This window comes from Arctopsyche grandis, chromosome 1, assembly GCF_051622035.1.
Source record: "Arctopsyche grandis isolate Sample6627 chromosome 1, ASM5162203v2, whole genome shotgun sequence".
Classification (NCBI taxonomy): domain Eukaryota; kingdom Metazoa; phylum Arthropoda; class Insecta; order Trichoptera; family Hydropsychidae; genus Arctopsyche; species Arctopsyche grandis.
The window spans coordinates 11305618-11331702 of NC_135355.1; the positions used below are offsets into that span (position 1 = coordinate 11305618).

Here is a 26085-nt window from a genome sequence, read left to right on the forward strand (position 1 = left end):
TATTATAAATTTTTATGCTCGAATAAATATACTGAATTGATAAAATATACACAAGTGAAATCAATTGTAAATGGATCATAATAGTCATTGATTTATTTTGAATGAAAACGTTGGGCATAATTGCAGTTTCACATAATTTTGGTGTACCATAATCGAAAAATAATACTTCAATTTGGTCTCCTCTCAAATTGATGTAAATTTATGAAGTACATACAAACCAGCAATCAGAAATACTAATTCAATCACACCTTTAACTACATAAACTAAATAAAATAAATTTACTCTAACTTAAAATCGTAGGTAATACGGATGTAGTTGTAAAACTTCTACAGTAGAGTGAATCTTGTTAATTAGTGTCTATTTCGTATCAATCCAACAATAAATTGGTTATTTGAATATAATCGGTTTCATTCTTGAGCATAAAATTCATTGTAAGAAAAATCAGTACTAAATGGAACTACTCTGTAATGTCACAATGTAATATAGCAAAATTTTAAAATAAATAAATATACATGTATGATATACATATGTAATGTAATGAGTGGCGATAGAAAACGTGAAGTTATGCGTTTCTTTGCATGTAAAACGCACAATAGAGTAAGTGACGATAGGCGAAAATCGAATCGGAAAAAGGTCGAAATTAAAAGACACCACGTGTCAAAATCGCCTGCACAAGTGAAAACGTTGCGAGTTAAAAGCGACACAAGACTATTATTGACTCAAGGACAGAGCGAGAAAAGCGAGAGACCAACGCACGGAACCAACAAATGGCAACAAAAATACAGCATGCGAACGAGTATAAGTTGGGTTTGTGCAAAATATGGTAGAAGCGTTTAAAGACGATTTGCGACAAATTAACGATTCGTTTACATTAGAAGATTCATATGCGTCGGATATAGTATGTATATACATACATATGTATGTACATAATTTTAGCGACCGCTTATCGAATCAAAATAAACAATTTCGGCGAAGCGACTTAGCAAATTAAACAAAACTATGAGATTCGAACGTCATACTTTACCCATCAGCAAACATTTAAATTTCATGATAACGATGTTATAAGAGATAAATTGAGCGCTTGGGCAAGTGAAGGATAGATTTTTTTTTACTTATGAACATATGTACATACATATTAAAATATCATTTGATACAAAGAGGAAAACGATCCAAGTTAATTAAATAACTAGTCATAGTCAGAGCCGTACCAATGATTTTGGCGTCATTGACAAATATCAAATATGCGCCCCATTGTATTTTATTTAATAGCTAAATGTTAAACATAATTAAAGAAATAATATTAACATGAAAATTATTTATTGTATTAAAATTACGTTATATAAACATTGTATTCAAATAATCTTTTAACCCTCGTAAAAAGTAGGTATAATTTGCTGAAATCACTATCGTCGGGTTTTGGCTTCTTTTTGAGTTATGAAATGGTACCCATTAACTGACGGTCATTTTATTTAAGTCTAAGCTTTTTTAGCAAACCTTAAATAAATGTATTGTTCATTTCGTATTTTTCGTCGTAACAAAGTTTTGCTTCATGCCCCGAGCGCCCTTCAGAACTTTGCGGCCTTTGCGTCCTGTTGCCAATGCTTTGGTACGGTTCTGGTCATAGTAGGTTTATAATATAATATAAAGATGAATCATTACTTAACACGATTCCTATAGAAGTAGGTAGAACGAAATGATACATACATACATATGTATGTATCATTTCGTTACATACATACATATGTATGTATATACATTGTAGTTAAATAAGATGATGATGCGTCAAACATGTGTTTTAGATTTAATTAATACGGATCGCAATACATTTAATTTGAGTAATATTTTTCAATCACATTCCCAGATAGCGCGATAACTTAGATCAGATTTAATTAGTGCTGTAGTCGGGCCAGGTCACCGCCCTGGCACTTTGATTGATATGAAAAATGTTTTATGAGTAAAATTAAAAAATATTTTGGCTAATATTAATAACACTTGAGACGAGAAGAATAAGAGGCAACTTAATTGAAGTCTTTAAAATAATAAATAATCATCATAATTGACCCTATGTCCAAACTCATTATGACCACAACCGAAAAGTAATCCGAGTATATTCAAAACTTAAAAGACGTTTTGATGAAATTTATGGGCTTTTTTTGATAAACTTGAGGATAGATAAAATAAGAGAACTCGGCTTAAATAGTCATCTCTAAATTGACATGTTAAAATTTCATAGTTTTTTGACATACATATGGATTTGGCACTGCTAAAAGTAAATGTTGCTGTTGACACATAAACACGGGTTTGATAAATCAAAGATGTTAAAGAGGTTGTATGGAAGGAAGATTCTATAAAATATAAAAAACATAATTTGATTTTTTTTATAAATATTTGAACTACCATTATTAGGATCCAAATTTTTAATCAATGAAAAAAGAGGGCGGGTTATGAAAATTAAACACCGCCCTGGTTTTTATTATTTAGCACTAGACCACTGGGTGTAATACAAAATGTGGAAAGATAGAGTAGAACACAGACTTGAAGAAACAGTCAGGAAAGCTAATGCTAAGAATCTACTGCTGTTCTTTGTAGTCATTCTTTGGACACGGGCATTTCTTGCTTATACGTAAATAAATGATTTCAATTTTAACTATTGAGACTTTTACTGTTTTATTTAACATACAGAAATGGATGCATACTAATCTTTGCTATTACGCGGTATCAAATATACGTACGCGCAGGTATACATTCAAGAAACTGCATTAAAGTTCGAAAAATAATGTATCTATACGTAGTTTGGATGAATTCATAAAATAGAAATCCATAATACATTAAATAACAGAACACTTCAATACGATAGGTAGGATGTCATGCGGTTGCTACAATGTTGCCAGGACATTTTGCGGGTATATGGGTGGATGGGAGGGATTTTCACCACCCGTGAAGTTGGGTTGGAAAGAAGGTGGCAATGTCGGTAACAAAATCCCACAACCCTGGCCGCAGCATTCAGCCACAAACACGGTAGACCACGAGCCGCACATTCAAACCACTGGACGAGCCGTGAAAGAGTAGCACCTGGCGTACAGTTGTAAAGACAATCCTACTTACACTTATTGACATAATATACCATAGACTTGATGGAAACAGCTACCAATTCACCATTTTCTTTCTATGGGTATATTAATGAGAAACTACATATGTACATAAGTATAGGTGCAATGAGCTTCAAAGACATTCTATTATTTTTGTTCATTAATAACTTCCCTTGTTAATAAAAATTAAAATTATAGGCAGAGTAAAAAAAGCAAGAACTGCAAGAGGTGTCTTTCACAGAGGTGTTCAAATCTATAATGCCCTTCCTGAGAACATTAGAAGTGCTAATAACATTGGTGCTTTCTTGAAGGGTGTTAATGGATACCTTTGTGGAAGATGATGTAATTATATAGGTTAATAAATGCAATGTTTGGCATTATAATTTTATGTTATAGTTACTAATTAAGTTTTTTTTTGTTAATTATATTATGTTATTTTGTAGTTACAATTGTAGTTTTTTTTTTAATTATATTATGTTATTTTTTAGTTACAATTATAGTCGTTACTTTTGTTATTTATTCATTAGCAATTTGCTATTTTAAATAAATAAAAAATAAATAAAAAAATAAAATACGGTAGCGTCGACGCGTAGAGGGGTTTCCGAGATCGGAGTGAAGATGCAGCAGTAGTGGTAGAAGTAGTTTATTGTTGTTCACCCGTCGGCCAGAGACCTACGAATGAACCATGTTTCAAGACCGACTTATATTTATACCCATTGGTCGATGGGTTGCAAGACCTTATTGACCGCTGTATACGGCACCACTATACATTACAATACAAAAATAAAATAAAACAACTAGGGTGTTTATGCAGCATTAAAAATTTATTTTGTGCTAAACATATGAAATTTATACAAAGCGTTTGTTTATTGTAAATGAGACTTATATTTAAATATTTGAGAAGATGCATTATGTATTTGTAGTGCATTATGCATGTATTCATGGAAAATTTTACTGTTCTTTAAACCAAACGACTGCCGTATTTAATTTGATCCGTCTGACTACAGTGGCGCATGGATTATTATATCTATACATATGTATGTATGTACATATCTACTAAGGCTTCCAATCCCGGGATCCCGGGATCCCGGTGTTTTCTGGTACCGTGAATCCCGGTGCTGAAACTAGTCTGAATACCGGGATTACGGTGCTGGCAGAAATTTCTTTAAATATATTGTTTTTACAAAAATAATATGGAAAAAAACATAAAACAACATTATATAGTGAACAATGGTGGGATGAGCAATGAAAGTCATAGTCCATTTGTTTGCCACCCGTTTCTTCCACCCGTTTCAACGCCAGATTGCCGTTTCCACGAAATGGTATGAACGGCCTGTATTGTGTCGCAGATATTATGCTCAACCGCAATGATATTTGAATCATATTTTAACTGATTCGAACTCAGAATCGACCAGTGATCTAGAAAAAATGTGTGTGTGTCTGTGTTTCTGTGTGAGTGTCTGTATGTTTATTGTGAGTCAGTGTATTTTGAAAATTTCTTACATGTAATAGAAATTATTAATATTATACCCCAATATTTTTTCCTAAATCTAAAGTAGTACTTTTAATTTAGAGAATCAAGGTTTTTTGTGTGTTTCTAAGAAATCCTTTAATTTATTGAACTGAAATTTTACCAAGTTATAAAATTTGGTAAACATCCGTCAACCATGTAGAATGTAGCCAAACTCTCAAAAATAGTACGTCAATATGGGAGTATTTTTTGCGTGAAACATCGGGAGAGTTTGCAAAATGCAATTGAACGTTTTTGAAATATGAAAACATGCAATTGAACTTTTTTTTGTTATACATTTGAAATCCCGGTGCTAGCACCGGGATCCCGGGTTCGGAAATTCCCAGCACCGCAATCCCGGTGCTGAAGAAACCTTCCGGGATTGGAAGCACTAATATCTACACACATAATGCCAATAAGGTATAATTTGTAAACTAATAAATAGATTATTGAGTACCAACAACATTATAATTTATAAAAATAATTTGATTTTAATCTTTTATTTTGATAGTCGAGTTTCTCTAGTCCAGCGTTACCCAACCTTTTTTGACTCGCGTACCACTCGGTAGTACATAACGCTAAATTGTACCACCATATAAAAATGATTGTATTTCATGAAATTTGTTTTTGCAAGTGTAATTATTATATATAGTATTTGCATGGTAAGGAATATGAAGACAGGATACACGCAATATGTATATCTGTTTTGGTAAGAAATTTTGTGGGAAAAAAAGTTATTTGCGGAGTCAATTATAATATGCTCAAAGTTTAATATATTTATCTACTATCTTGTCATACTTCTATTATTGATAGTAAAAATATTATTGATGGTTTTAATAAAAACACAAAATTACAAAGTACATATAATATGTTTTCTTTTCAATTAATCTCCTTGCAAAATAAATTTAATGAGATCCTAGTACTCTCTCAACCCGTCCAGTGCTAGTAAACGGCTACAGAAATTGTCATATGTCATAAAGCTGTTCATATTCTAATACCAAGCCAAAAACAAATAACCTTACTTATTTCGAATTCTGTTTTTAAATACTATAGTTTGAAAGTTCAATCAAGTTCTTATTTTCCTTGGTAGCTGTCCGAAAATGTTCATTATCAAAGGGGTTTGAAATCAAATTGTTTGCTTCTTAAGGTTTGGGGAAGCACTGCGTAAAGGACGATTTCAACCCTATTAAATATTCAATTATTTTTTCACATATATCCCGAGACATACGACTCTTGTTTTTAGATAAGAAATTATGTAAAGTTTCAAATACTTTAGTTTAATCATTTTTGATACATAAATTGCAAAATTATAATTTTCTAATCATATGTACTTTCAATTTTATCTGCAACATTAAAGACTATTATAGAACTGTTCTCAAGTGTCAAATTCAAGTTATTTATTTATTGGAGCGTGAACGCGGTAAATTTACAAATGCACTCCAAAGTCCATGCCGAATCTGAGGAAAACGTATCGATTGCCAGATTTTCGATCATCGACTGGACATATTGACGTCGACGATGACTAATTAAGATAATGTTTATTAATTACTAGTTGTTTTACCCGGCTTCGCTCAGTATTTGTAATATAAACAGCTTAAACATGGCGAATTTAATATTAAATATTCATTTGTTTTTTTATAAAATTTATTTGAATCGAAAAAAATATAATATTCAACCAATTGAAATGTCGTCATGGAAATTTTATTTTGTTTTCGAAGTCCCCAAACAAAGATTCAAACTTACAGTCTCTTTCGAAATTATATATTAGATTTAAAAAATATTTCTATTTTTATGATTGTAAATAATTCATTTCTGCATGTCCGCCATTACTGATTTTTTTTCGCGTACCACCAACCATCAATCGCGTACCACCAAGTGGTACGCGTACCACAGGTTGGGAAACGCTGCTCTAGTCTATGAATTTAATCAGTTAATTTGTAACATATATACATAAATGTATATTAAATATTAATTAATACTTCGATATTGGTTTTAATAATATCAATTTTCCAAAGCATAATAGCCATAAATTACAGTCAAAAACGTTTTGTAATCCGTAAACTATCACTCATTTCAAATTACATATGTATTATATGTATAATATGTACAGGCTAACCAACTAATCCCTATTATTCTTTATTTATTATGATGCTACATTCGTAATTTAGAAGTCAAATTCATTTTGTTAGCATATTACTTTTATATAATTTGTTTTCGTTCGCTATACTTTTGTACATACATATGTATGTATACAGTATAACAATATCAAAAGTATGTATACGATGTGGTTTGGTGGAGATTGTTTTCAAACCGATTGGAATTTACACATTGTACATTCATACATACATATGTAATTATGTACATATTTATGTATACGGTTTGGTGGAGATTATTCCCAAACTGATTAGAATTTATACATTGTACATTCATACATACATATGTATACGTTTTATTCGGAATCCATTGCATGGTCATTCTCGAATATTGGCCGAGTCTTTAATTTTAGACAAGCATTCTTTATTTTTGAAAATCATATATATGTATTATGTTCATAAAACGATAAGTGAGGAGGTGACTATGTATACATATATGTATGTACTACTGATATTATTAATTTATCTGAATAAGAGTCAACGCGAAGTGGTCCACTTTTGACGGTGAGGGGTTGGTCGACGCAAATCGTCGAGTTGGATCGCGGCGCTCAAAAGGTTACCTCGATCCTAGCCACGGGATGATAGGGGTTGAGGAGGGAGGGTTTCATTTATATTCGGACGCCGGCGCCGGGACTACCAGATAGTGTCAAGTGGTTCACAAATGGCCGTCTGCGGTCCCCCGACCCGTCGCGGGACCCCCCGTTCACTTGTTGCCTCGTGCCAGATTCTCACACCTCACCCTCAATAAAGGAAGGACTTGGGGGGTGGATTTCCGAGGGTCGACAGCTTGCTGCCCTGACCCTATATCTCGTGGGAGGAGTCGACTTATCGGCTCGGTCGAGATTTGTCGCGCCCGCTGCTTATACCGACATTTATATGACTGTTCAGATTCACTCGATACGTTTTTTCCTGAAAGGAGGAAGTCCCGAGAGGTATTAAAAGGATTTGGCGAAAGTGTAAACATATTTTCAATGGGCATATGGCTATCAGACAAACACCCAGGTTATTTACTGTAGGGAGCGAGTGCATGATGCATTTTGAGCACATTGAGTGGGTGTCATATATTCATAGCACATCAGTTGTTATAATTACACTAATTACTATTATGCAGATTGTATAAAAAAAATAATAATAATAAGCTCACAGCTTGCTAAAAAATACTTAAATACTAAGTATGTACCTACTGATAGCCTCAATCGTTTTTGTATACGGCAAAGCAAAGTTTTTATTTTCAATGGCTGTCGATCTTTATCTTCTATAACTTTCATAATTAAAATATATCAAATGTTTTAATATAACCAAAATATGTATAGATATTATCTCTTATCGAATATATCAGTGTGGTCACCATATATTATATAAGTTTGGCCACCTATAATTTGGACCATTTTTATAATAAATAGGACTGTAATTCACAAATTGGTATCACTTATTTTAATTCGATATGTCCAGAATCTGCATGCGGAATGCAGAATAAACGTATTACAGGCCACCAGTATTTTTAAATATTGTTAAACGTAAAACATAAAGAAAAGTCGACTTTTGCCAATTTCAAATATAACGGCTCATATGTACATATACTGTTTTGAAATCTTTCAATATTAAACCGAAAAAAAAAACGCGCCCACGGGACTTTTCTATGAGACCGCTGATGCCAATTATTGGGCCACCGTAAAATTTTACGTACAATTAACTAATCTATTATAATATGTACATATTCAGTATTTAGACGTGTGGTGCAAGGTGCTTAAAATTATCTATGTATCTTTAGTATGTAGCATTCCAGAGTTCTACTCATACGACTCATTCATTGAAGATTGAGAGGATCCAAAAACGGTTTTTCAGATATATTTATATGAAATTGTATGGTTATTAATTTATTATTATCTGGCTATATATCCTAGTGTTTTTCTATTGGGGGCGTTAGGCTTTAACTAACTGGAGTCACGTCGTGTTGTTTCTGGGTAAGCATTGTTTTACACTATAAATTGGATTAATACACAATCATCAGGTTATTAATGAACAAGAACATTAAGAACTTTATACACCTAGTAAGTTGAGCGACCTGGGGAATCGTGGTTTATTTTCTCCTCCTGGGGCTTACAAAAATATGTATGTTTGTAACGTCTCTAGTCTCTAAGGCAATTTAATATATGTAAGCTATGCTTAGAGACCCGTATTTTGGGCATCTATTTTTGTCAATTTTAGCATTTTCATTTTGTATTTTAGCGTTTTAGGGCATTAAAAATGTTCAATTTAGCATCTATTTTTATGTAGAGTTTAATTTTAAATAACAAAAAATTTCGATGAATCTTAATAAAATTTATATACATACATACAATTTAAAGACAACACAACCATTAAAAAATAATAGGAAAACTCAAAAATATTTTGAAATTAAAATTACAATAAAAAATACATGAATATAAAAATACAAAGACAAAAAATATGAATACCAATTAAAATTGATTAAAACTTAACATGGAGCATATTTCTTCAGGTTATTTTTTGAGATAAGTGCGACGATCAGTAACAATTATATTGTATGTATTTACTAAAATACCTTTCAGCATCCACACTATTAACGGGAAACCAAATAGATTTTAGAGCGGCACAATCAAACTCTTCATATTTAATTTTTGTTGCCATCAATAATAGCAATATATCTGGCGTGGATTAACTTTTTATATTCTCTATTAATTGTCTAAAAAGTGCTGATATCCTTCCAAACATTGAGCCTCTGTTAATGCAATAAACAATGGCAGGTTTCTAAAAAACAAAACTGTTTCTTTAACATTAATATTAGATTTTGAACCTGCCACTGATGGATTGAATAGTTTACTCAATGTTCGGAGGAATAGATTTGTCTCATTTAGTCTTGAGTGTGAGTCTAGTTTTAAGACGCTTTTTTGAGCAGCCTTTTGGATACACAGCTCCAACTGTCTTCTTTTGTTTACAGTAGTAGACAAAAGCAGTTGCTTGGTTTCGATAGGAAAAACACCGTCTATGGTAAACTGCAAGCTCTGTTTTATCCCCTCAATTTCTTCACATAATAAATTGGCAAACGGATAGGAAGACCCTTCTAAATTGTCTATTAATTTTATAAATTTTATGCAAATTTCACTTTTGTTTGTTATTTTAGCATCTATTCGCATATTTTACGAATTTAGTGTCTATTAGCATCTATTCCGAATTTTAGCATCAATTAAGCATTCATAGCAAAGTGCCCAAAATACGGGTCTCTAGCTATGCTGAACAAGTTGAGTGATTGTTGAACAGCACTCATTGTTGATTTTATCCAACATGAGTGTTGTTCAGCACGAGTGTTTTATATGCGTATATTTGTATTATGCTTATATGTCTGGCCACGGTGACGCGTTAGAGCACTCTGTAATGTCACTGTGGCTAAAATTTTAAATAATAATATGTATATATACCAACTTTGAAAATTAAAGTAGGCTTATACTTATGTTGAATGAACACTGTTTTATCGGTCGAAAAATTAGAAGATGCTTTCGGAAGTCAAAAATGTACATACATATGTACAAAACTGGAAAAAAATTGTACAGTCAAACTTGTAAAAAGTTTATTAATAGTAATGTTGTCGAGATTGAAATAGATGTGCTTGAAATACACATACATAGGCGAATTGTTTACAAACAAGGCTTATTGCTGGAGACCTTTGAGGTTGAGGGGGTATGGGGATGGTGGTATTCGCTGCTGGCGGTGACAGGTGAGAGAGATCGGAGTACTCACCCCCCCCCCCCCCCCCCCAGACAAACCGAAATCCCTTTACGACCTTTTCGCCCTGTACGTGTGGCCCCCGTGTCACCTGATGCCTCGCCCTTGAGGATATTACTCAAGCGAGACAGTGCTCACCTGTTGTTGAAGTACCCGGTGTCTGGATTCACACGAATCAAGTGACAAGTGACACGAATGAATGACACAAAAGATACCCACGTGATACATTGTGTGTACATATGTACATTTTGCACTCTGCCAAGCAGAAAACCTCAGCCGGAATCACAGTGAAGCTTTTAGACACAAAGGTTCGCTATGATTTTCTCATTTAATGTTTAATGTTGAAACAAAAAAGTAAAGCGAAAGGAAACACAATCAATAAGTTTTCCCATCATAATGAAGACGGGAACGTCGCTATCTATTCACGCTCGACTTGTCTTTATTATCGAGAAAACGTTGTTATGATTTGCTACTATGAGGTTTTGATATATAACCGTGGACTTTTCGCAGATAAAAGACAAAAAAAGGAATATTTTTATAACTTCGATAAATTAAATGAAGTAAAAAAAAAACAAACTGGAGACGATCAAATACTTTAATTGAAATTAGAGCGTTGAGAAATAATGAGTAAACTCGGTACGTAGCACAGCTGCGTAAATAACGCTTTTATCTGAAAAAACAAGCGTGAAAATTTGAAATATTATGAAATACGATCAAGGTGAAAATAATGCGTAGAATGAATGAGATGCTTTTAGCCAATAATTTAATAATTACAACTTTAGAAATACTGTCAATTCTAGATAACGAATAGCCGCTTATCTAAATATGTACATACATACATACATATGTGAAATCATTCATATTGGCGATAGTTTATTTAGCTTACTTTACGCAAAAATTCTCATAAATAATATATATGTAGGTATGTACGTGCACGACAAGCAACTTCTAAATAACGAGTATTAATTTGAAGTTAACAAGTTTGGTCGAAATTTGCTGCCAAATTTTTCATTGAAGAAAACAAAGAAATAAAAAATGACACAAACCCGACGAAGACGCAAACGCGACCGTGAAAGGGCTTCAGCCGTCACAAGTTAAACCGTTCGAAATAATGCGGTAGGGCGGGTGTTTGGCCTGAAAGTTGGGACGATCCCGGGGCGGGTTCCGGGTTTCGGGTCCAGGTCCGGATTCCCGAATCCCCCGAAGGGAGGGACAGGGGGATGTAGGGGAGACCGTCTGGCGTGCGTCTGCCCCGTCGCCAGGATAACCCGACGACGATTTTTCCCCAGACGACCCGCCCATTAGCTGTGCTGTCACCTTCGACAAACACCCCATAATGGTTAGCATGGAAAACGGCTGCACGCAATGCACATTGTCAAGGTGCTATTAAATCTGTTAAATTTGTATGCATAGCTCTTTTTTAAATAAATAATTTAAATAGTTTTTCGAATAAAAAGTCTGACTTCGATCACCCATATCTTTTCGGGATAATTTACGATCATGTCAACAGGGAGATGGCAGTGATGGATACCGGTGAGGTGAGACATTAGTCATTATAATATTTTGCATGAGTGTACATGTACATATGTAAATGTGTACATATATACATGCAATTTACGATCATGTCAACAGGGAGATGGCAGTGATGGATACCGGTGAGGTGAGACATTAGTCATTATAATATTTTGCATGTATGTACATGTACATATGTAAATGTGTACATATGTACATGAAATTTACGATCATGTCAACAGGGAGATGGCAGTGATGGATACCGGTGAGGTGAGACATTAGTCATTATAATATTTTGCATGTATGTACATGTACATATGTAAATGTGTACATATGTACATGAAATTTACGATCATGTCAACAGGGAGATGGCAGTGATGGATACCGGTGAGGTGAGACATTAGTCATTATAATATTTTGCATGAGTGTACATGTACATATGTAAATGTGTACATATATACATGCAATTTACGATCATGTCAACAGGGAGATGGCAGTGATGGATACCGGTGAGGTGAGACATTAGTCATTATAATATTTTGCATGAGTGTACATGTACATATGTAAATGTGTACATATATACATGCAATTTACGATCATGTCAACAGGGAGATGGCAGTGATGGATACCGGTGAGGTGAGACATTAGTCATTATAATATTTTGCATGTATGTACATGTACATATGTAAATGTGTACATATGTACATGAAATTTACGATCATGTCAACAGGGAGATGGCAGTGATGGATACCGGTGAGGTGAGACATTAGTCATTATAATATTTTGCATGTATGTACATGTACATATGTAAATGTGTACATATGTATGTACATGCAATTACGATCATGTCAACAGGGAGATGGCAGTGATGGATACCGGTGAGGTGAGACATTATTCATTATAATAATATTTTGCATGTATGTACATGTACATATGTAAATGTGTACAAATGTGCATGCAATTTACGATCATATCAACAGGGAGATGGCAGTGATGCAGTGGCGGCTCGTCTATATGGACTGTGGGGCTACAGCTCTCCCAGTATAGTACAAATGCATGCTATTTTGCCGTCCATATGGGCTGCAGGTCTGCAGCCCTCCCAGTATAGTACATATGCATGCTATTTTTGTCTGCATTTGATCACCGGTATGGTCAACGAGCTATTACATCCCGATTAATCTCTGCAGCCCCCCCTCTATGAATTCTCACGAGCCGCCACTGCAGTGATGGATACCGGAGAGGTGAGACATTAGTCATTATAATATTTTGCATGTACATATGTACTTATGTAAATGTGCTCTCAAACATACTTGCCCGAGATAACATATTTTCTGCTCATTCGGTCGACCCCTTCATCTGTTTGTGCCATAATACTAGCGGTATTAAAAATAAAGCTCCCACCTTATGTAAATTTGAATAGAAAATCCTTCCTAATTATCTTAATTGTCATGAGGGCTCAGGATAAAGGAACGGGTGGTTGAAAAATGTGTTATCATTTAGATAAAAATTCACCCTAATTTCGGATCAAATACGATAATTAAAAACATATCTTAAATACATACTGACATGATATATGTACATATAATGCTTTCACGAAACGAAAATATAGTGATTTCTAATTACTGATTAAATTCGAGTATGAATTTAACCAGCAATATAAAAATAAATTAATAATATTTTTACTTTATCTATGTACGTAGTAACAATAGATGAAATTTTGTGATCATGCGAAAATTCGAACTCGAGATTTTGACTGATTTGAACTTAGAATCGATCACTGATCACGTTTTAATAATCTAGAAAAAATGTGTGTGGCTGTGTAACAGTGTATTTTAGGCATTTTGTGATTTGATTTTTGGACCACTGTCAGTCCTATCGAACCGAAACTTAGTATCGGTAACTGAAATTCTTATCGATACGACGTTAATTTTTTTCAAATTTTTAAGTTGATCGGAAATGGTACCTCCAATTATAGTTGTCCTTTTTTTAAGTTTTTGAATTCAATTATCTCCCAAGCCGCTAATCAAATCGGACTGAATTTGTTCTCTTTGTCTTTGGTTCTTTGGTTTATTGAACTGAAATTTCATATCTAGCAGTTTAAACTTAATACCAAGTTATGAAAAAAATTTGGCAGTTTACTAATGTTCGATTTTTATTCCACTATTTTTTTCGACCCCTTAAACATGTGTACTCTTGATAAAATAAAAATTCAAGTATAATTCTCGTATCAATGTGATGAAAAAAACATTACTAAATTTAATATACTGGAATTTTTTCCTCATAGAAAAGTCAAAAATGTTGTAACCACGATTCTTTCCACACCCTTGAACGTATCAAGCTGAAAATTTATATTTGTATTATTTATGTATTAGCTTAGAGCTGATAAGGTGTTGGTCAGAATTCGTAAACCGGAAGTAGTCTTTTTTTAAAAACAATATTTCATTATTTTATTTTGACCTTTTAAATTATTTTTATTTTTTTGATATTTAATGTGTATAATAAATAGTGATTTTAAGTAATACAAAAATTTTGAACAAAATCCGACAACGGGAAGTAGAACTTTTGTCTTGTGTAAGTTTTCCTACATTTGTGCTCAAATTGCATCGAAAATGCTCTCATAACCGGTATGTGTGAACGTGTATGTATGTTTAATTATCGAATTTTGTTTTGTGACCTTCTTATATTCCTCAAATACATACACAAAGTCAAGAGTCGGTCACATCCGAATATTAATATGAACCATAATAACATGTTCCTTTGGTAAAATTTATTATGTTTCATTTTTATTAATATTATATACTAGTGGTTTTACCCGGCTTCGCTCGGTATTTGTAATATAAACTACTAAACATGGCTAATCTAATAGTAAACATTTTATTAAATTTATTTGAAAATTCATTTGTCGTCACGGATTCTACGAACCAAAACTTACATATGTACATACAAAGTCTCTTTCGAAATTATATATTAGAATTGAATATATGATATCATATTATATATTAATATTATACATTATTGAGAACGTGTTTTATGTTTTTTTCTCAATATATTTTTCATTTAAAAACCGAAAATAAATAAATTCCAGACTACCTAATCCACAACGTCATTTGATTTTGAATGGAATGTTATGCAAAATATGCATGTATACTTAATTCACGATAAAAATAATTTCCGGTAAATACCGGTAATTTTTCTAATTTACCGGTAATTACCGATGGTAACATTTTGACGGTTTACCGGTAAACCGGTATTGCAATCCATAGTCTACTTAAATGTTATAAATATTATTATGTACCTACATACAACATATATAACATGCATCGTTGGTTTATCAACCACAAAGGTACATTCGGTATATTCGGGTCATGACTGCCGGCCAAACAATGGATGATAAATATGGATAAGGTTTAATGGCGCCATTATACTTTTATCTCAGCAACGGGAAGGAAAAACAATGGAGTTTTATATGGTTTTTAAAAGTGAACGATATAAATTAATACTTCACAAAACAGCCATACATAGTATATATGTATGTACATATAAATAATACATAATCATTATTACAAATTAGAGTCGGCATTTTCACGTACATATCTAATATATAATTTTGAAAGAGCCTTTGTATGTAAGTATATAAATATGTAATGTTGGTTGGTTGGTTGGACGATTCAATATATATATATAAAAAACAAATGAATATTTACTATTAGATTCGCCATGTTTAAGCTGCTTATAATACAAATACTGAGCGAAGCCGGGTAAAACAACTTGTATACTATAAACCGTTAAAACTTTATTTTATTTTTGTACTAATTTTTCCGAAAGGAAAACTTTTGTAATCTAGCTGGTCAATTTGAAAATATTCTTATTGATGAAATTGAAAATTTTCCTATTAGAAAACTGGTTTTAGCTTTGCATTTTCAATAAAAACAAAAGCTTTACATAAATAAAAAAATTGCACTATATGTATGTATATTTTATTACAAATACTGATACGGGTAAAACAACTAGTATTATATAAGTTTACTGAAAATAAATTACGAACACACATGGTGGCAAAATAGGGAAAAATTTAGTATCAAAACTATCCACTACATAAATAATACACAGAGAAACAATAGATAACGAAAGATTCGATATGTAAATCATCATCATCATCTACAGGCAATCACTATCTCCTGCTGGATGAAGGCCTCTCCAACGCGCTTCCACTCGCCTCTGTTTTGCACAACTCTTTATTTCTTCTACTTTACTACCGGACATGTCTATTATTTAACCTAAATATAAATAATTATTTACTAGGTACTTTTTTTATCATATAACGAAATGCTACAATATGTAAATATATTTATAAAACATATATATGTACGTATGTATATGTATACGGTTAAGAAAATATTTAAATATTTTTCATACGTACATATTTTGTCTTTGTATAACATACGTGCATACATACATATGAATGTGATTTAACATATTGTATGTGATTTTAAGAATATTTTGGAATACGAATACGGTTAAAAATGCGCATACGTGTACTAATGTACATACATATGTATGTATTATATATACATACTTTGGTAAAAATAAGTTTCCTTCGACAATACTCGAAAGGATGCTCATTTGAATTTTTAGGTCGCCACCGAAAGGGATACTCAAATGTGACATTTTATAATTTGAAAATATATGTATGTATGAAATTCAGAAGAGTTACAATCACTATAACGAGTAATTTACAAGGTCAAATATTATTATAACCCGTTTAACCAGTATTTTCTTGCACACGTAACATCGTAATAATTTTTTCTCGTAATGGAAAAGTGTATCAATAAAATTTAATTATTAGAATGTTTCAATTAATCCCGGGCGCTAATTTCTAGTCATAGAAAAAAAATTAATTTCTAGTCATAGAAGAAACCATATCTATAAATAATATGCCTTACAATTTAGCTAATAAAACACATGTACGTATTAATCGAAATGATAAGTAGCTGGCAACACTGTCAGGTAATTTGCTTTTATGATCGGCTCGTCGCTGCTTCAACTTGCTGATGACTCAAATTTGAACTTGATTGGTTCCATTTTATTCAAGGGCGTATTCATAACTATGATAATTGAATATATCTACCTTCGACAAGGCTAATACAATTCATTTAGAGACCCATAGATTCATTTGAAATAAAATCATGTTACCTTTTGAATGAATTTTGTATATAACTAGCTGAACCCGGCACGCGTTCCCGTTCCCGTTTCTCGGTGTGTTACGATAAGTGAATGCTCCAGTTTCAAATTTAATTATAGTAATGATAATTTGTCGGAAAAACGCAGGCAGGGAACACATTTGAAATGATTCCATTGTTTGTTTACTTTACCCTAACAACCCATGTGTCTACGCGAATACATTTGAAATTATTGCGTTGCAATGCCACTCATTCCCGTTTTTACCGTTTCCGTTCCCGTTTTTGGGCGATTTTTTATACAGAAACCATCGCGGGCATACACACAATAACTCCTGTCCAGCACATCATGTAATGACAATTTCATGAAATTAGCGATGGGGATTTTACCGTTTGTTTTTTTTTTGACAAATTCATGTAATAAAAAATTTCAGGGATTAAGGTCTGTTCATACCTACCCAACCGGCAGCAGCAGGTATCCTGCAAGTACGGACAGTATTCTTTGGTACAATCAATATGGATGCATTCATACTCCATTCGCGCATGCGCATTCACGCATTCATACGCGTCCGTATATAATGTATAAAAGAATACTGTCCGTACTTGCAGGATACCTGCTGCTGCCGGCTAGTGCTAGATAGGTATGAACAGACCCATAGGTGTAAATAAATTAGTGAAATTACGATCTATAACTTTTCCAGCTGATATGATCCCACCTGTTAGCGCACGTATTGCGCGCGCTAATCGTCACTCAAGAAAAAAATGTGGGGCTGTTTTTTACGACCCCAAACCTCCTGGAAGGGGCCACGAAAGGATTTAAGAGTGGCACGCCACCGGGCCAGGTGTTAAATATGAATGAAGTGACGACAACATGGCAGCGTACGTGCCACCAGCTACGTGACCCGCAGTCGGCGTGACCCGCGCAGGTCGGGGCTACGTTCTTAGGGCTTGTCCGACAGCTGATCGTAGATATCGCGTTCTCCGACAAAAAAAAATAAAATAAAAAAGATGGCCGACGGCACGCGACCTTGATGCCATAGCATCGGTATTGCAGACTGTGCTATAGACTATAGAGGACAACGCGAAAGTGGGCACGGCGAACACGTGCGTTTGTTTTGGCGCGTGGGTTTACGCTAACGTACATATGTACGTACTCAAAAAACGAGACAAACTTTCAAATTCAAGATCTGAATAATATAAAAGTCGTTTAAAAAGAACCAAAGTGCCCGAGTTATCGACGAGGAAGAATTAATGAGATTTCAATTTCGATGAGCGCTTGCGTTACATACAAGGTTGTGGAGTCGTGGGTTTTTGACTGGAGTCGAAGTAGTTCAAAATTTGAGCGACTCCGACTCCAACTTCGAGTTAAAATTGCATTTATTTTTATTTAATAATGTATATGAATATTGAATTACTAAATTATAGTGAGGAAGCAATACCCAATGTATGCATATAGACCTGATATTTCAAAAATTCGTTACGCTAAATTTGATAGTTTCAAGTACGTATTCGTAGATAAACAATAAAAAAATATTGAAAGAAAAAATGTTTTATAAAACTTTATCTTAAAATAGTACCTATAGTAAATAATTAAAAAATATATGGTTTTGTAAAATCCTAATGAAAAACTATACATATGTATACTTAAAAGCATAGTAAATGATGATAGCATTTTTTTTTACTGAAGTGGGGGGCCTCAAATTTCAAATGCGCCTATGCCCCCCCCCCCCCCATATATACTTGATCCGCCACTGCATCAGCTGTATTCCAGAGATATCTGGAAATTAACAAAATGGGAAAATCGTGTTTTTTCAACGACAAATTTTCTTTCTGATTCAGTTTTTAAAACATCTTACTGAAAAAATGAGTGAGATTTATAAGGTTTTTTTTCTTCAGTTTTGGTGATTTTTACGGACAGGATTATTCCATACACAAATATTGCGGATAGATTTTCTAGACCCAAAATTCAAAAATTTCAACTTTGTAACAAGATACTAAAAAAATGTTCATGTCTATAATAATCTTTTACGCGAAAACTAGTTCAGCATAAATCATAGTCATATTTTACAGCGATGTTAAATAGATAATCAAAAAATAAATTTCGGATGAGGAATTTTTAATGATTCATATGGAAAATTAAATTTTCATTTTGTGTTTCTGACGAAATCCCATAATTACTTAGTTGATTTATTTCATATCTGTTGTAAATATTTAATTTTTATAATCAAGAACAAACAAATCTATTTTTTAAAAGTTAAGTGTAAAAACAATTAATATTTTTTTATTTTATTTACAATGATGTAAACTGACATGTCATTGTACTATTACATACTTTTATTGGGTAATAATGCTTGAACCTTTGGTTCTTAGTTAGTTGTTAGCCCAACAACTGGGGTTCTTAACCCATAGTGCATTGACCCAAGATTGTCGCGTACAAATAAGATTTCAATCGAACAAACCGCGAAAATTTACAACACTATTGTAGTATTTATGAAAAAAAATGGACCTTAACTGAAATTGTCAATTATATGTATTATATATAGCTTAATTGCAATCCATGTTCGTCAATTTGATTGCGTGCTCTCCAAATCGTGTAAATTGCCGGCGCTTTGGCAAACTTTGCATTAATTTCGGAGGTTCGCATTTAGCATTGCGAATTTTGAGCAGATAAATTCGAAAAGTCCCACCTCACCCACAGCGTAGTTGGGATTGTTTAAAGGACTTTTCATCTGGTTTGAGTTGGGAGATGGTGACGTAGTTGTAAGTGTAATAACCCGCGTGCCACACCTGGTGCATAACTGGCAGAACAGAAATAACACATACACACATACATACATATGTACAACGATCCGTCAGCAGGGCATTTCGTAAACAGAACAGTAAACAAAACTTCGAGCATGGATACGTGAGAGGTGAATAACACGCGAACGAGGCACTTCATTCGACCACAACTACACATTTATGCACTATTGACATTTTTATCGTTATTTTATGTGACCTAACTATTTCCGCTACGAAATTCAAATGTTCAATCGATTCAATTAATATTCAAATTCCCATATAATGTTCAATCGTTTAAACCAGTTTCGTACGTACGCGCGAGTGCCAGATTTTCGCTTAGGATTGCGCAAAGACCTTATAAACGAAGGAGAAGGGATTTTCAATTTTCAAAGTCCAATGTCTAAACCAATAATTTCGTCACGTTATCAGATCAGCCAATACTGGAGAAAGTAAACGTTCGTATATATAATACATAGGAAGAAAGTCGATGTTTTTGGTATATAGAAGTCAAAATGCCTAGTTTTCATTTTTACAAGGCTTTTGTAGACTAATATTACAGTAAAGCTTATCATAACCATGCATGTGTTTGGTGGGCGTAAAAAACAGTATTATCAAAATATTCAGAAAAACCTCTAATTGCTATTGTATTCCTATGATGACAGATCGGTGTTAAAATAATTTATTCAACAATTGTCCAACTAATGCGGGAATCACATCATCAAATTTTCCGGACCAATTAAACAAATTTAGAGTGATATTGTGACGCGTCGTAAAGTTCCTCTAAATTTAGCGAATCGGATAGTGTGATTTCCGCATACGATAGGTTTTTGTCGACTAAAGATATGTACATATATTACATGAAAATCTCGGTTTGCTCACAGATTGAACAACAAAAAAATTACGGAGCGGAGATTATTCGATCTTCACTAAATTTGACCTATTGAATTCGAATATCACTATGATTTTTGTTGATTTCTTCTCGTTTATGAGATATGAGCGTTTAAAAAAATGCACAATTTTTACACATTATTGGCTCTTGCAGTCTTTAATTCAAACTCTAAAATGTCTGGGCCAAATGTGAGTATTGAAGTCAAGAGTCGGGTGTTTTTTCTATTGAGTGTGATTTTTATTTTTGCTTTAAATACTTAATTATTTAGCGAATTTTTATTATTAAATGTTTTAAATTCAATTGAAAATGCTGTTGTATACTCCATCTCAATCGCTCAGGCTCATTTGAGCGCCTCCACTTAGAATACTTCATTAATTATTTCATTTTACCACTCGAAGTAGTACTTTCGGATAAAATAAAATATTGAGATTGAAAACCAACCCTTGTAAACGCAGTGAAATATAGAACTGGTCTAATAAATGCATAATAGCTCGAGAAAAAAATGTTTAAAAAAAAATCATAATCAATAGAAAAAACATCCGACTCTTGCTTTCAAAACTCACTATTGGTACAGCAATACAAGATTTTTAGTTGAAGACTGCAAAAGCCAAAAAAAAAATTGTAAAAATTGCGCATTTTTTTAACAGTCAAATCTCATAAACGAGAAGAAACCTACAAGTTTATTGTCATTTTCGAATTCAGTGGGTCAAACTTAATAAATATTGTTTCGTTGTTAGTCTCTGTAGTTAGTTAAAAACGTGATTTTTTTTGTTGTTGATCCATCTTTGTCAAGATGGATCAAACTATCAACTGTAGATATTATAGGCACGTTTCTGAATCAATACCATATCAATATATGACCTGGGTTGTATGAAACATAACAATCATATTTAGTTAGGACAAGGTGGATAAATATGCAACGCACAATTCAATGACCGTGTTTCGAAAACATAAGGTATTGTGATTCACCATAAAATAACTACAAGGAAGTATTCTTGATGACTTGAATTCAGACTAAATTGAATTTTATGCGTTTAATTACGTCAATATATATATACATAGTACAAAATATAATTAAGGATTCAATAAAATAGTTAGATATATAAAATTACAATTATCTATTAAAATTGGCTTATTGTACCTCAGCCGAAATACGTAATGTATATTCACGATTTAAGAGATTCTTTACTAAGAAGAAAACGAGACTTCGAAGTAAAATCTTTTGTGTTATCTTCGAATATGCTTGTCATTTTTTTACGAATGAGCCCTAAATGTGGGACACGTCCAATATACCATTTTATGGTCACAAGACCCACATAGCCCAGATTTTTTGAAACTAGGCAAAACTTTGCGTGACTACGCTCAACATACAACGTATGTACATATACATATATCAGCATCGTCACGAAAGATATGACGTTCACGTCATAGATACGACGTTCGTTCTGTCCGACACACGTCCGGTCAACGAACCGGAGAATTATCGTCTCCTTTTATTAGATAAATCGACTAATACCGACCAACTAACTAAGCGCTTGCAACGCAGTCGAGTCAATTGGTCAGTTTCGCACTTCATCAATCCTCGACTCTTATAACTTCTTATAGTTATAATCAAATATCGGCGTCCGATAGACGCTTTTCGCACAAAAAATGGTTCACTTCACTACAAATGGAGTAATCTATTGTTATTTGAAAAGCATCCATCGACCACCGAAGACTAGTTATAATCATCATTGACGATAAATCGAACCTTTGGAAAGTATGAAGCGATCGCACTCTTCGTGTATGTATTAACATTGAGATATTTTTTCATTGACGATGGTCGTTATTTAAGTCAAATGGTACAACCTATTCAATTTTCGTTATTCCTACAGGAGATCGTTTATTACTTACTGACTGTACGCCTTATAATATCGTATATATAAAACCGAAACAGCGTCTGTAATTCGTTTCTGATTGGCTGGATTGGTCAAAGACATTAGTGATTTGTCGGTCATTAAATAATATAATTATTTTTCGATTCTAATAAATTAAAAAAAAAAACAAATAAAGATTTTTTTATACTTCGGCGGTATTCTCACTACTACACTGCATTTCCATTTACCAGGCGAAGTCGGGTAGCACCACTAGTATTATATAATTTGCAATTTCACCATTAAGCAGCGACGATTAAAAATATACATACATATAGTGCAATTTTTTTTATTTATTTAAAGCTTTTGTTTTTATTGAAAATGCAAAGCTAAAACCAGTTTTCTAATAGGAAAATTTTCAATTTCACCAATAGGAATATTTTCAATCTGACCAGCTATAATAGATAACAAAAGTTTTTCCTTTCGGAAAAATTAGTACAAAAAATAAGATAAAGTTTTAACGATTTATAGTATACTATTTGTTTTACCCGACTTCACTCAGTATTTGTAATATAAACAGGTTAAACATGGCGAATCTAATAGTAAATATTCATTTGTTTTTTTATTAAATTTATTTGTATCGAAAAAAATATAATATTCAACCAATTGAATTGTCGTCATAGAAACTTTGTTTTGTTTACGAAGTTCACAACCAAAGATACTAACATATATACATACTTACATACAAAGTCTCTTTCGAAATTATATATTAGATTCAAAATGATAAGCGGGTTACATCCCAAATGTCAATAGTTAACAGGATTAACGCCGGTACGAAAATCGCTCGCGCGGATCGCCTATCGCACAGGAAAATTGCCGTACTGAAAACTGCCCAAATATTGGTCAGCAAATGCTTTTTTTTTTACAAGATTTGGGCAATTTTGAGCAATATATAGGCAGGAGACCGGAGCCGCGCGAGTAATTTTCGTAGCGGCGGTTATCTTGGTAGTGATTCACGTTTGGGATGTAATCACCGAACCATTCAAAATAATAGCTAGGTTATTTTCAGTAGAAATTGAAGATTTTAAAATCTGGAAGCGTCGACATCTTCATCATTTTTCCTAGAATAAATCTATTTACAATTTCTTTTCAAATACATAAAACCCGGGTTAAATGCAGCCAATTCACAAGTTTACTCGAGTAACATTGATTTATATAATTATAATAATTCAACCAAATTAGTGAGTAAACTGGCTGTAAGTAAACAGGATTTAAAAATTAATACATATTTTGGGATTAAAAATATTTATGTATAATAAATGTTGTTTATACCGGTAGTTTGAAGGTAATATGCGAAGTTCTCGTCCAGGCGAAGTTTCCTCGCAGAATGTAGAGATGGAAACGCAGAAACGAAAACGAACAAAGTCAAATAGAATTCGAAACAAACGACAAAATTCAACAACTAAACTTTTGCATAATTCCAAAACACAAGGATAAAGTATCCAACGTCAATAAACAATATGGTAAGTTCAAATACATCTAAATTATAACGCAGAACCTAATCGAGAATCACCTTCGGAAAATAATTTGAAGACACGGGGTGGCGAAGCGCGCCTCGGACTATGGCCGTAAATGTTCGGACGTTACGACCGCACCGGAAACGGACTCTTTTTGACGTATTTATCTGTCAAAAGTTTTATACAGAGCCCCGTAGTGTGGGGGGGGGGGGGGGAGCGGGGAGGGAGTCGGCTGCAGAGTGTTCGCTATCGCGGCCGCGGTAGAGCGCGTCGTCGCGTGACTTTTAAACACATTTGGGCGGGAAACGAGATCGTATGAGATCGGCTGCTCGAGGCGAGTGCATCAAATTGCATTCGGCGTGCACTCCGTTCGCCCTCGTCGCTCAACTCTCGTCTTTAGATGTGATTGGATTGAGATCGCGAATCGAATCGTGGAGCGGTGAGTTGGCGGGCGTGCGTCCGGTGCGAGAGACGCGCGCGACTCGCCCGTCGCCCGTCGCCCCGCTCCCCCGCTCCCCCCGCCGCTTCCCCGCCCGCTGCCCGCCCGCGCCTCCGCCCCCCGCCCCCCCGCCACCGCGCGCTTCCGCCCCCCGCTCCGCGCTCCCCCGCCGCCCCGCTGCCCATCGCACATCACAACATGTATAACTTTGCCGTGCTGGCCGGAGTGTAAAATGCAAATTTAAGTTTTCCTATGACGGACCTAGTGGAAAACTTGAGTCGTACTAAAGAAAATTAATCCAAAAATTTCAATCCAACTTTTTTACAAAATACAACAGCGCCTGCAATGGTCGCCTATTGCAGTTTTGATTGGGTCGATTATGATAAGATTTTTCACTAGGCATTGCAATTTACCGTTAAATTTCATAAACCGGTGAACAGTAAATGATTTACCGGTATTTACCGGTAAATGAAAAATATATTTTCGTGGATGAGAAAATTGTATTTGGAGACTTTTCCTGAAAACTTTAACCTAAATTGAATCGTAAGTAATTAAAAATAAATTTTATATTATATTCATATCTATTTATTTAAAGTTTCGATCACAATTGAAACAACCATCTGATCACGATTTGGTTGGTCTGTGTTGCCAATGAATTTATCAATTTTAAATAGCCACATTAAATACTGAAAATAAACAAATTCCAGACAACCTAAACCACAATACGCCATTTGTGACAAAATAGTTTCCGGTGATTACCGGTAATTCTTTAAATTTACCGATTTTGATGATTTACCGGTTTACCGGTATTGCAATCCCTATTTTTGACTGATTAACGGGAATTCAAAACCACTGTTATGACTAGAGGTAGGATAGTCACAGTGCTATCCATTGTTCGGCAAACCTTTAACAATGCATTTACAACCTTTGAACAATACACGGCCCCCTCAGGCTCCGGTGACTAGTTATGACTGAAAGTGCCATACTAGCGACCATTTATTTGTATGGCGAAAGTGGTTTTTTTAGAAAATCGTCACTCTTTTCATGATTTCATTTTACTATACATATGTACATATGTATGTAGATATTGTGCAGAAATTTCTAGGGACTATTTTTACCACGTAGATACATATATCTGTGTTTTCACAGATATATCTATTTTTTTATGTATTGGACCGCTCCACATTTGCATTATTCACTGCGGTCTAACGTACATACACATACATACATACGCTGATTCAATTTCATCAAATCTAATTTAATTGAAATACATACCTACATACATACATACGTTTGAACACTTGCGAATGAGATTCGCAAAAGGTATTGGGTTCGGATACATATGTACATTTTTCTTTTACGTGCAATTTTTTTATACAACTTAATGATGTTGTACTTATGTATGTTACAATAAATTAATATTG

General features: G+C 33.7%; 2 protein-coding genes across 2 annotated transcripts in view; one reads left to right on the top strand and one right to left on the bottom strand.

Annotated features, from left to right (window-relative positions):
- Positions 1–26085, bottom strand: part of Tet (Ten-Eleven Translocation (TET) family protein) — a 120021-nt gene that overhangs the window by 22943 nt on the left and 70993 nt on the right. The window lies entirely within an intron of this gene.
- LOC143909295 (uncharacterized) lies at positions 14487–24867 on the top strand. Its single transcript, XM_077427217.1, has 2 exons — positions 14487–14830; positions 23268–24867. Exon 2 carries the CDS (start codon positions 24538–24540, stop codon positions 24865–24867), a length of 330 nt encoding a protein of 109 aa, XP_077283343.1. The 5' UTR covers positions 14487–14830; positions 23268–24537.

What these genes read in the sequence shown, in the direction of transcription:
- LOC143909295 (XM_077427217.1), top strand. Translation starts at nt 24,538, where the DNA reads ATGAGATCGGCTGCTCGAGGCGAGTGCATCAAATTGCATTCGGCGTGC.